The sequence below is a fragment of the Gigantopelta aegis genome, chromosome 12, assembly GCF_016097555.1.
Source record: "Gigantopelta aegis isolate Gae_Host chromosome 12, Gae_host_genome, whole genome shotgun sequence".
Classification (NCBI taxonomy): domain Eukaryota; kingdom Metazoa; phylum Mollusca; class Gastropoda; order Neomphalida; family Peltospiridae; genus Gigantopelta; species Gigantopelta aegis.
The window spans coordinates 17,318,098-17,331,026 of NC_054710.1; the positions used below are offsets into that span (position 1 = coordinate 17,318,098).

Below are 12,929 nucleotides of genomic sequence, written 5' to 3' on the forward strand. Positions count from 1 at the left end.
TAATGTGTGTTACTCAAGCATCAGAAAGTGACCTCTGGTCAGGTGCGGATCGGGGGGTGGGGGGAGGTCACAGGTGCCCCGTGACCTCTCCTTTAAAAAAAATAGGATTAGAAAGCGGGCTTCGGGTCCAGTAAAGAGGAAAGATCGGGGTCTGTGCCTCCCACTTCAGGATCATAAGATTTATTTATTTGTGCTATTGATCTATGATATTTGTGTTTTTGCACGGTTCTTTACACTGTGTTTTTGTTTTAACTGTTGAATTTTTATTATTGATGTTGATCATCACTTTAGATTTGCATTTACCATAGTTTGACACCCAATAGCCGATGTATTTTTCGTGCTGGGGTGTCGTTAAACATCCGGCCAGTACAGCACAAATTGAAATTTTGAGTAAAAGTCCGTATCTATCTGTGATATTTGTATTTTTGCACAGTTCTTTACACTGTTTTTATTTAAATGTTGAATTTTTATATTGATGTTGATCTTCACTTTATTTGTTTGCATTACCATAGTTTGACACCCGATAGCCGATGTATTTTTCGTGCTGGGGTGTCGTTAAACGTTCATTCATTTCCTTTCATTCATTGTGCTATTTTATCAAAACGAAAACAATACAAAAACGCGCAAACAATCTGAACTCTAACATTGCTATTTTCTTCTTTAGAAAGAAGGAATGTTCTTTTATTTAACAACGCACATTCATTTGTTCTTCAGATGCTTGTGAATCATATTTAAAAATTAAAAACCCCCACAAAAACCCTGCAGTGGTGGTGTTAAACAAAACAAACGTTTAACTCTAGACGTGTGATCAGAGAGTGCAGATCGGGAGAATATGTTGTTCTGAGATATGATGCTGAATGCTTCATGGTTCCCTAGTTCATATTTGAAACAATCGGAGACCTATTTTTGACAAACACAAAAGAAAATCCCGTAGTTTTAAATGTGCATTTGGTGACAGTACTTCGTCGCATAATAAGCGTACGACAGGGGGACTGGCAACTACCTTAAATTCGGGCAAAAATTATACAGAATTTCGGGCAAAAAGTGCTAACCTGAGACCTTTTTTAGCATGTATTTCCATCATTCTACACTCAAAATTAGTTGTAATCCATTAAAAATGTGTAGTGATTCGTTTGGTAGTAATGCAAATATGAATAAATGTTTTGTATCCAGATTCGAGCATTTTCGTTTAATTCGGGCATAAGCCGTACAATACGCCTACATGTATGTTCATACCTAGCGCGACAGAACAGAATGGTGGAAGCTGTCACGATTAAAACAAAAATTCAAGTGACCCCCACGGCCCTTTTTTAACAATTTGTTTACAGTCATTTTTATTTCACGAAGGTCGAACTTGTATTGGGAGTTCCCGTTTCAGGAGTGGGTCCATTTTCCTTTAGTCCCCTCCCTAAACTATTCTGGGTTTGACCTTGAAATAACTGTTAATAGTGAGATCCAGTTATAATGGTTCAGCAATTTGGGGCTTGTATGGACATGGTGTAGTGAACACAGTCCAGAACAAAGCTTGTCGTTTCTTCCTGGGCTCTGGGCAAACAAGTTCCAATGTGTCTACACGTGGCGACATGGGGTGGCGTGCATGTGTAACGAAGCAACGAGTTGAGGTGTTCAGACAATTATTCAAGTTAGAAAAATTGCAAACGAGAGACTATTGTCAGAAATCCACATATGGTCTAGGCGTCACCCTAAATCATGGCCAAAACATATTTTATTTCTCGCAACACCAAAAAAAAGGGTATTAATTTAGAATTGGAGTTGGGCAAGTCAGTCAAATTAGCATTGAAATCAGTTAAGGTTATTTTAAACAGAACTAATGAAAAAGAGTGGTTTCGTGATTTATGGAACGATAAGAACTATATTAATTGAAATAAATTAAGATCTTATAGACAATTTAAAAAAGACTTGCGTCCTGAAATATATACACATGTAATGATTACCAGACAACACGGGAACATTTTATAAAAAGTTAGAGCTGGTAACCTCCCTTTGTCTGTTGGAACGAGAAGATATAACAGGCCTCCGATTCCTTTAACAGATCGTGTTTGTTTATTTTGTACAATTGTGTTGACGATGAATTTCACTTTTTATTGTGTTGTCCAATATATGAAGATATTAGATATTTTTTAACTGTACATATGCACTCTTGACATGAACATTATGACCCTCTTTCTTTAAATCGAAAACTAGTTTTAATAATGAATGATGACAGGCAATCTTTAGTTGCTCGTACATTATTTAATATGTTCCAAAGGCGTAAAAGCCTTCTTAATTAATTTAAATACATATTTATTTCGTTTTTAAATAATAATTAATTACTATTATACCGTATTTGTAATCTTTTTGTTCATCTTTTTATTTTTTTATTTTTAAATGTTGTAAATATTATAATAGGATTATAATTATATAATAATTTTGAAGTTCCTTTTTATACTTTTAAATGTATATCTTTTTCCATTATAGTAGATGTTAATGTATTATTATTAGAAGCAGTTACAATATCATAATATTATAAGTAATGGATTACTAGCAGCGTTAATGATATATACATGTACATACATATACATATTCTTGTGGCTGCGTCCCAAGGATATCAACAATGTCCAGATAATATAAATAACATTCACAGATGACAAAGGCGAAGTGTTCCAGTTTCCAGAATTATAAATTTATTTAAAAGTCATGAGTAAATGAAAATAAAGTTAATGTTCACAGGTAAGTTTCCAACAAATAGATAGATCTCTTCCTTTCAGCTCCAGTTATATTAAACCAGTGAGAACTGTATCTGCAGTAAACTTAACTGTAACTTGCAGTTGCTTATATATATATATATATTACTTCGATAAACTAAGTTAGTTAAATATAGATGGTAAGTTAATAATATTTACTTGGAAAATATAAGCTAAAATTATTCCAGTGTCAATTTAAATGTATATAATGCAATAAAATTAGAAAGTTGAACAAGGGGACATGCTTGTAATGTTTGCTTGTCAGACCGCGAACGAGCGAGAGAACAACCTTGACGTCCAAGACCAAGACCAAAGTGTTAAACGTGCACATTCAGAGCGAGCTGTTGTAGTGCACGCCTGTCCTGGGCACAGGTGCCGGTCTCGACCGGCTCCTCCGTCAAGGACAGGAAAGGGTTGTGGTGGGAGGAGGAGGCTGACGTCAATGAACAAAAGAATACCGGCTCCTTCTACCCAATCCCCATAATCATTGCACCGGCAGGTGCAAGGGAGCACCAGCAGTCCGACCGTAGCCGGTAACAGGCGGAGGGTGGTATGGTGCTATGGAAGTTGAAATATCCCGTAGGATTAAGCCAAAGGGAAATTGGTGCGCATTTTTGATGAAGGAAATTAGGCGCAATTTTGAACGGTCGGTCTAAATGAAAAGGTATGGAGTTACGTATAGTTTTGGAGTTTTAGTAGGCCGAGAGTAGCTCGGTAATTAGGACCTATGGATGTTGAGGTGTTTCCCTAGGTTCAGATCGTGGCATGACAACCCAGGGGAGACTCGATGCAATTGTGTACGTCCGGAAGGTAAGGCCGGCGAGTTCTGGAGTTTACTTTGGGTTCCGTCTCCTGTCAAATTGCTTGATATTCCTTATGTTGTCCTCCTCTTCCATCTCTCCCCTTCTAGTTCCATTAGTGTCTCCGCTAGCAGCAAGGATTTTTGGGATTAGGTAGGAGCCGGTATTCTTTTGTCCATTGACGTCAGTCTTTTATACTTTTTAATAAGTACCATGTGACGTCATAACAGCCAATCAGAAATTACGTTACGCTAGGAAGAGATCTACCTTTACAAAATAAATATCATTTCATTTAATAATTACGTTATGCATACTTTTATAAATACGTTAGTTTAGCCCATAGCAAAAGCATTACAAACTTGAAATAATTAATCCTGGAAATAGGGTATAGTTCCTAAAAGCACTAATATTACAGTAGTCAATTTTACAGTTATTATCTCACTTAAATAATAAAATGATTTGCCATAATGTACACACAATATTAGGATACGTTTAACTAAGAAAATAGCTAATCGATCGTACAAGTTTTGGAGGAAAATAAACTTTACTGAAGGGCAAGGTCAATTCCGGCAGCCATGTTAAAACAGTCGATCAAACGGAAATATATCCCAGGTTTATTTATGAACCCATATGATGTTTTCAGTGTGTAAGTACACACACTTTGCAATTATGGAAATATTTACATCAATAATATTAATGTCAACGTTGTGTCTTAGCTTTTATATGCACAGGGATTTGGGAACTAAAATTAATAAAGTCGAAGACCGCAAGGTCAAAACACGGACTCCAAACATTAAATTAACACATTTAGCGATCGTAATATACTAATATCCCATAAATAATTTACGGTAACTATTTACAAACATAGTTTCATACACTATAAACATATTATTATGAAATACAACTAAATGTAGCTCGCATTGTGCATCCCAACGATCACTAATAACAATTTACGCAATTTCGTTTTTGTCTATAGTGCGCGACACGACAAACTGCACTACCAATAATTTCATTAAACAATAACTATAATACATGGCATAGTTCCAGACATTACAGAACACAAGCAAATATGCAAATAATTACTACTAAATGTAAAAATAAACATCTGTTTTGTCCAATATTAAAATTACTTGAGAAAAGTCCAGGTCACAGCACACAGTTAAGAAAGTTATTGGACAGCCATGACAATGTATGCGTATGTGTATAATACTGTATATATATATTTATCATATAATATCTTACATTTTCAGTGCAATTAAAGTATGTGATATTTTTAAGATCACACACTTTAAGAATTTGATAACTTTACAAATTAGATGTAAATTAATCGAGGTCACGACACTAGGTTTATTGACATTTAAAGGAAAGGTGTAGGCTGGCTCTAATGCCAAATTAAACAAATATGGAGCCTAAAATGAAGAATGATGCAATAAAATGTTTAATATGTTAACGGGTTTAGGATTAATTGACAATATTAACACGGTTTCTATTTTACGCGCATGGATAAAATAACTACGCGAAAAGCCGCGTGCATTGGCTGTGACGTAGCACGTGAACAGCCAGCCAGTAAACAATATGTGAAACCATGTGCTTTTTGATAGATTTGTTTACATTAGCGCTTTGATCAATGGCTTACCAACCGTTTATGTTTGAGCCCGAACGTTCCGAACATGATAGTGAGTCGGACTTCGACATAGGATTATCTTCAGGCGATGAATTGGAAGAAAATGTCGAAAATATTGCGCGATTGGGAAACCGAGATTGGTGTTTGTGTGGCAACTGCAGACCAATGGACACGGTAAAAGAAAGTATCTGTTGTTTAGAAGTAGACCAAATCGGCGACAAAATGCAAACCACCAACTTGCAGTGCATTCTAGAACATTATGATTTCCCGATTATATGTTTGTATCCAGAAGTGCTCAGGACAGCCCTCGTAGCCAGAGCCGACATACGACGCGATGACTACACAGAACCAGTACCAAATAGGTATGTAGCTTACTATGGTCCGTACCACAGGGAACGCCCTTTTTCATACTATACAATTTACTACAAGTTATTTATTTCTGAACCGATTGGTTTGTAAATTTGCACACAAAAATAGTATAAAAAAAATGTTATTTTTAAAACGCTTTTACCTTTCTTCTTAGGTCAAACCAAACAGCAATTACTGAATTAGCCCCATTTTTGTTTTAAATTCAAATTTTGGTACATTTCCTTGAAAATTATTAAAATGTGGTCGATTTATGTAATCTTTTATTACTTAAAGACTAAATATGTGCTTTACATACATTTTTATATACTAATTTATTGTGAAACATCTATATTGACCTTGTAACACCGGAGCCTGGCGATCTCGCCCCGTGTCGATCTCGCCCGGGGCGACTTCGCCAGGACTTATTTTCATCGTTAGGCGAAGTTATCATACATATTAGACTTGCTAGAAGACATATATTACAACATATATTATAGTATATATCTACTGTCATTATCAGCATGTTTTTGTGCCAAAACTACAGGGTTATACCACTTATACTACTAGTTTTGTGTTGGGACACGCTGTGGCGAGATCGCCATATTTACTTCCGTGTTGCATGTCTGTTTAGCGAAGTCGCCAGTACATTATAACTCAACAATATTCAAGTTACAAGCTGTTTTATGTTTACTTCATTAAGTAAATACATGTGCAGTAGTCATGTTTTGATTTTCTTGTTGTAAAATGTAATACATTGGTAGTTTACATTTCTGACGATTTCACTTGCAAGCCGGGGCGAGATCGCCAGGATTTTCCAACGGAGCCTGGCGATCTCGCCCCGTGTCGATTTTGTTTTTTCTTGTTTAAGTTTACAGTTTATTATAATAAATACACGTAAAGTACACATTTATGGTTTGTTTCATCATGTAATGTAACACTTTTTAAGTTTACATTTCTTATTATTTCACTTTTTCAGGCTGTGGCGAGATCGTCAGGATTTTCTCAGTGTAGCATTTTTATGTTGGTGAAGTTGTCACACGTTACTACGCAACTATTTGTCATAAGTGCACACTTTGATGTTCAATTTGGTATAATAAATATATGAACAAGACAACATTCATTTATTGTTTTGTTTTTATTGAACAGAACAGAGTGTTTTGTGACAACATAGTTCTTTCGCCGAAGATTATGTACCCATATATACTTTGGTACGTTTTCACTCTCGCCTGTATCGAGTAATACCCAATGCCTTTGACCCTTCTTGAGTCATTACTACAGTTGACAGCTGCACAAAGGACCATTTTCCATTCATAGAAACGCGATTTCTCGCGAACAAAGATGTAATAACAATTAACTTAATCGATGATAAGAGCTTCCATTATGCGGCCATTACGTGTTTCCCCCACATGGCTGTTTCACCTGTGACGTCACGCATGACTGTTGTAGTGTTAAAAAAAGAAGAGTTCCGTTTTTTACTTTCGTACACGGTTGAGCTCGTTTTTAAATATAAATATATATTTTTTTAATTTATATATAATTTTCCCTTATACTTTGTAAGGCTATTAATCCATTTTATATGAAGCCCTGTACGCTCCAGTACCCCTTTAAGGAAATGTACTTGTGTGACACTCCATAATTGACGTATGCATTCATAGTCATCGAATAAAACCATTTCAGTGGCAATTTGACACTGAAAGCTGTCCAGTGTTCAGCATTCAGAAGACAAAAAACCGTTAAGCCCTAGTTTGTTTTGATGTAAGGACATCCAAAATGACGTCATTCGAGTTTGACGTCATTTCCATTCAAAAATACATCGCGCCACATATTCTTACTTCATTTCAATATCTAGTAATGGCGGACTGGAATTAAGCTTGAGATTATATGATAAAGAGATTATTACCCTCGTGTATTTCGGTATCATCAATATCATATATTAGGAATAAAAAAATAACGTATTATGCGAGCATAATACAATTTTTGTTCCTAATATATACTGACGATACCGAAAAAGACTGGTAATAACCTATATATATATATATACACACACACACACACACACACACATATATATATATATATTATGTTTTCTCTGTAGTTTTATATCGTGACATTATTTTTAGTTTCATGTAATAAAATGTTGGTGGGTGGTGGGTAAACGCAGTTAACGTGATACTAAAACTAAACTAAACTAAACACATTTCGCTGTCACTATGTCCTTGATGTGGTTGCGCTGATACGGAGAAAATGTCTTGTGCACGCTCAACATCCTTTGTTGGTTTTTCAGCTTTGAGAGTTCCGTATGGTTGTTGATTGACGTCAGACCATAGTTGTAGAGATCATTTCCTTCCAGGCCTTTTGAACCCACATCTCCCGCGTAAACCAGTATGACGTCACCTAGCAGTTTGAATTAAAAAGTTAATTTAATTTTTATACACACAGATGTATCGGGATTATACAGGCAGAGGAAGTGGTGAAGAGGTAGACAGATGGATAACCAAATTACAAGACTGACATATCAGGATTATACAGACGGGCAGAGGAAGTGGTGAAGAGGTAGACAGATGGATAACCAAATTACAAGACTGACATATCAGGATTATACAGACGGGCAGAGGAAGTGGTGAAAAGGTAGATAGATGGACAACTGAATTACAAGACTGACATATCAGGATTATACAGACGGGCAGAGGAAGTGGTGAAAAGGTAGATAGATGGATAACCAAATTACAAGACTGACACATCAGGATTATACAGACGGGCAGAGGAAGTGGTGAAAAGGTAGACAGGTGGATAACCAAATTACAAGACTGACACATCAGGATTATACAGACGGGCAGAGGAAGTGGTGAAGAGATAGACAGATGGATAACCAAATTACAAGACTGACACATCAGGATTATACAGACGGGCAGAGGAAGTGGTGAAGAGATAGACAGATGGATAACCAAATTACAAGACTGACACATCAGGATTATACAGACGGGCAGAGGAAGTGGTGAAGAGATAGACAGATGGATAACCAAATTACAAGACTGACACATCAGGATTATACAGACGGGCAGAGGAAGTGGTGAAGAGATAGACAGATGGATAACCAAATTACAAGACTGACACATCAGGATTATACAGACGGGCAGAGGAAGTGGTGAAGAGATAGACAGATGGATAACCAAATTACAAGACTGACACATCAGGATTATACAGACGGGCAGAGGAAGTGGTGAAGAGATAGACAGATGGATAACCAAATTACAAGACTGACATATCAGGATTATACAGACGGGCAGAGGAAGTGGTGAAGAGATAGACAGATGGATAACCAAATTACAAGACTGACATATCAGGATTATACAGACGGGCAGAGGAAGTGGTGAAAAGGTAGACAGATGGATAACCAAATTACAAGACTGACATATCAGGATTATACAGACGGGCAGAGGAAGTGGTGAAAAGGTAGATAGATGGACAACTGAATTACAAGACTGACATATCAGGATTATACAGACGGGCAGAGGAAGTGGTGAAAAGGTAGATAGATGGACAACTGAATTATAAGACTGACATATCAGGATTATACAGACGGGCAGAGGAAGTGGTGAAAAGGTAGATAGATGGACAACTGAATTACAAGACTGACATATCAGGATTATACAGACAGGCAGAGGAAGTGGTGAAGAGGTAGATAGATGGACAACTGAATTACAAGACTGACATATCAGGATTATACAGACGGGCAGAGGAAGTGGTGAAAAGGTAGACAGATGGATAAGCAAATTACAAGACTGACATATCAGGATTATACAGACAGGCAGAGGAAGTGGTGAAAAGGTAGACAGATGGATAAGCAAATTACAAGACTGACATATCAGGATTATACAGACGGGCAGAGGAAGTGGTGAAGAGGTAGACAGATGGATAAGCAAATTACAAGACTGACATATCAGGATTATACAGACGGGCAGAGGAAGTGGTGAAGAGGTAGACAGATGGATAAGCAAATTACAAGACTGACATATCAGGATTATACAGACGGGCAGAGGAAGTGGTGAAGAGGTAGATAGATGGATAAGCAAATTACAAGACTGACATATCAGGATTATACAGACGGGCAGAGGAAGTGGTGAAGAGGTAGACAGATGGATAACCAAATTACAAGACTGACATATCAGGATTATACAGACGGGCAGAGGAAGTGGTGAAGAGGTAGACAGATGGATAACCAAATTACAAGACTGACATATCAGGATTATACAGACGGGCAGAGGAAGTGGTGAAGAGGTAGATAGATGGATAACCGAATTACAAGACTGACATATCAGGATTATACAGACGGGCAGAGGAAGTGGTGAAGAGGTAGACAGATGGATAACCGAATTACAAGACTGACATATCAGGATTATACAGACGGGCAGAGGAAGTGGTGAAGAGGTAGACAGATGGATAACCGAATTACAAGACTGACATATCAGGATTATACAGACGGGCAGAGGAAGTGGTGAAAAGGTAGACAGATGGACAACCGAATTACAAGACTGACATATCAGGATTATACAGACGGGCAGAGGAAGTGGTGAAAAGGTAGACAGATGGATAACCAAATTACAAGACTGACATATCAGGATTATACAGACGGGCAGAGGAAGTGGTGAAAAGGTAGACAGATGGATAACCAAATTACAAGACTGACACATCAGGATTATACAGACGGGCAGAGGAAGTGGTGAAAAGGTAGATAGATGGATAACCAAATTACAAGACTGACATATCAGGATTATACAGACGGGCAGAGGAAGTGGTGAAAAGGTAGACAGATGGATAACCAAATTACAAGACTGACACATCAGGATTATACAGACGGGCAGAGGAGACTGACACATCAGGATTATACAGACGGGCAGAGGAAATGGTGAAAAGGTAGATAGATGGATAACCAAATTACAAGACTGACATATCAGGATTATACAGACGGGCAGAGGAAGTGGTGAAAAGGTAGACAGATGGATAACCAAATTACAAGACTGACATATCAGGATTATACAGACGGGCAGAGGAAATGGTGAAAAGGTAGACAGATGGATAACCAAATTACAAGACTGACATATCAGGATTATACAGACGGGCAGAGGAAATGGTGAAAAGGTAGACAGATGGATAACCAAATTACAAGACTGACACATCAGGATTATACAGACGGGCAGAGGAAGTGGTGAAAAGGTAGATAGATGGACAACTGAATTATAAGACTGACACATGTGTATATCACAGCTATATGGTTGTAAACAAGTGTAGTTGTGTCATTAAATATATTATTAATTAGACATTTAGGGTAATAATCGTTTATAGTTAGTCACTTACTTTATTACAGTTTATATATTAATAGTGAGGGTAATGTTATCGGTTGATTGGTTTAGATTGGATATTGGGTTGTTGTTTTTAATGGCATGTTTAATTAGTGACGGTTGACTAAATACAGTGACGCTTAGGACAGTAACACTGCACGCTGGGTATTTCCCCACCTGTTCCCGCCAAAATTAACCACACCCGATCTAATTTTTGTTGTTCTGCTTTTATCTGAAGAAATCGTTGAATCCACGACTGCAAAGTCAAAGATAACTTGACATATATTTTCACATGAGAGGTTTTTTGGTGGGTTTTTTTGCGAAACCAGACTTATATTTTTGTTCATATAAGACAAATGTATGAAATATGTTTTTTTTATATACATAAATAGTTAACTTTTCTTCTTACGCCAAACTAAATTGAAATTATTTACAAAATGTTTTTTATGTAGGAGGATGGTCTGACTATAGACAGACGGGAGACAGACAGACAGACATACATGGTGCTTACCGCGCAGATCCCACAGAGTGCGCACAGTGAGCAGCCGGAGGTCTCCAAGTCCTTTACGCGGATCTTCCAGGATGACGTTCCTTTCATTAAAGTCGACGAACATCATGTACACCTTAGCGTGGGGAATCGAACTGAGATCCTCGTGTCGGTGAACTGTGAACCCAGTCACCTCAACCCGGACTTGCATTCTAGTTGCAGACGCAGTGCAGATGTCTCGCACACTCTTCAGATGGGTGCGACTCGTCTCGGTATAGAAACCCACAACACAAACATCAGTGGTGGGACGTGGAGCTGCCTCTCGGGATCGATAGGGCTGGGAGGAGCTCTGGAAATTAAGGTTTGTTATTTAGCATTGGGGGAGACAAGGAGTGGGATGTGGAGGTAGACAGTCAAGCCGAATAACTAGATTTGCTCTCGGAAAAGGAAAACAGGACAAAAGGCTTTAAAAGAGAAAGAAAAGAAGATATATATATATATGTATCTATGTATGTATGTATGTATGTATATTCTCTGTGTGTGTGTGCATGTGCGCGTGTGTGATTTATTTACATCTAATTTGCAAAGTTATCAAATTCTGAAAGTATGTGATCTGAAAAATATCACATACTTTGATTACACTGGATATGCTAGCTAATACATGATAAATATATTAATCCTATAACTTACCTATGAAATTCATGTCATAAACCCATGTGATAATTTAGTGTATTAACCTGTGTAATACTGATATGCAAATTGGCACGGTCTCCAGGTAATAATGTGTTGCTGTAAATGGGTCATACATTTTTTTACAAGGCAACAAGACCTGTATACCTGACCATAAAGTGTTTAAATGATTTAGTTAAAATGTGTGATGTCAAACTAATTTGTGCTCATATCACAGATGGAGGTGACTTTAGTACAAATGGAATAAAATTGTTATTTCATAAGTGTTATAGGATACAGAACCTTCTACAAATACCGATTAACATAGACTCGGTTGATATTTTCCATATTAAAAAACACTCGTGAGAAATCCTCTTTGTATTCACACGAGTCTACTAGGTTATAATAACAATAACAATAACAATAATAATGATTATTATTATTATTATTATTATTATTATTATTAAAAGTAGTGCTCAATCATAAAACATATTCTGATTTGAACCCATAATAATGGTAATTAAAGTCGAACACTCTCGGAAAGAAGGCTGCCAGATATACTTCAATTAATTTGTCACAACCATGTAAACAAACTACACATTTAATAAAGCTGGCATGCAAGTCACGTTAGGCCTGCGATTCCCGAGGAATGAAGGTCCCGTAGGACTATTGATTATTATTCCTAGAAACCGAGGTCCTGAAGCAGGTGACTTAGTTACCAGTTAAGGTGGTACGTAGCCCAGTGGTAAAATGCTCACTTGATGTGCGGTCAGTCTGGGATCAATCCCTGTTAGTGGGCTCATTGGGCTATTTCTCGTTCCTGGCAGTGCATAACGACTGGTATATCAAAGGATGTGGTATGTGCTACCCTGTCTGTGGGAAGGTGCATAAAAAAGATTCTTTGCTCCTAATGGAATA

The 12,929-nt window shown here is 37.2% G+C and overlaps 2 protein-coding genes across 2 annotated transcripts; one reads left to right on the forward strand and one right to left on the reverse strand.

Moving 5' to 3' along the window:
- The first annotated feature begins 2,667 nt into the window (after nt 1-2,667).
- Nucleotides 2,668-6,627, forward strand: LOC121386241. The gene is made up of 2 exons (XM_041517074.1): nt 2,668-5,530; nt 6,493-6,627. The coding sequence occupies exons 1-2, from the start codon at nt 5,172-5,174 to the stop codon at nt 6,542-6,544; spliced, it is 411 nt and encodes a 136-aa protein (XP_041373008.1). The 5' UTR covers nt 2,668-5,171; the 3' UTR covers nt 6,545-6,627.
- Nucleotides 6,628-7,533: 906 nt separating this feature from the next.
- LOC121386242 lies at nt 7,534-11,701 on the reverse strand. Its single transcript, XM_041517075.1, has 2 exons — nt 11,367-11,701; nt 7,534-7,910 (listed from the first exon to the last, which is right to left on the reverse strand). Exons 1-2 carry the CDS (start codon nt 11,551-11,553, stop codon nt 7,705-7,707), a joined length of 393 nt encoding a protein of 130 aa, XP_041373009.1. The 5' UTR covers nt 11,554-11,701; the 3' UTR covers nt 7,534-7,704.
- Between the last annotated feature and the right edge of the window lie 1,228 nt (nt 11,702-12,929).

Bases quoted from the DNA above. Each gene is read 5' to 3' on its own strand.
- LOC121386241 (XM_041517074.1), top strand. From the start codon at position 5,172: ATGGCTTACCAACCGTTTATGTTTGAGCCCGAACGTTCCGAACATGAT. The intron at 5,531-6,492 runs GTATGTAGCTTA...TCACTTTTTCAG, and splicing joins ACAGAACCAGTACCAAATAG to GCTGTGGCGAGATCGTCAGG.
- LOC121386242 (XM_041517075.1), bottom strand. From the start codon at position 11,553: ATGCAAGTCCGGGTTGAGGTGACTGGGTTCACAGTTCACCGACACGAG. The intron at 7,911-11,366 runs GTAAGCACCATG...TCAAACTGCTAG, and splicing joins CACTCTGTGGGATCTGCGCG to GTGACGTCATACTGGTTTAC.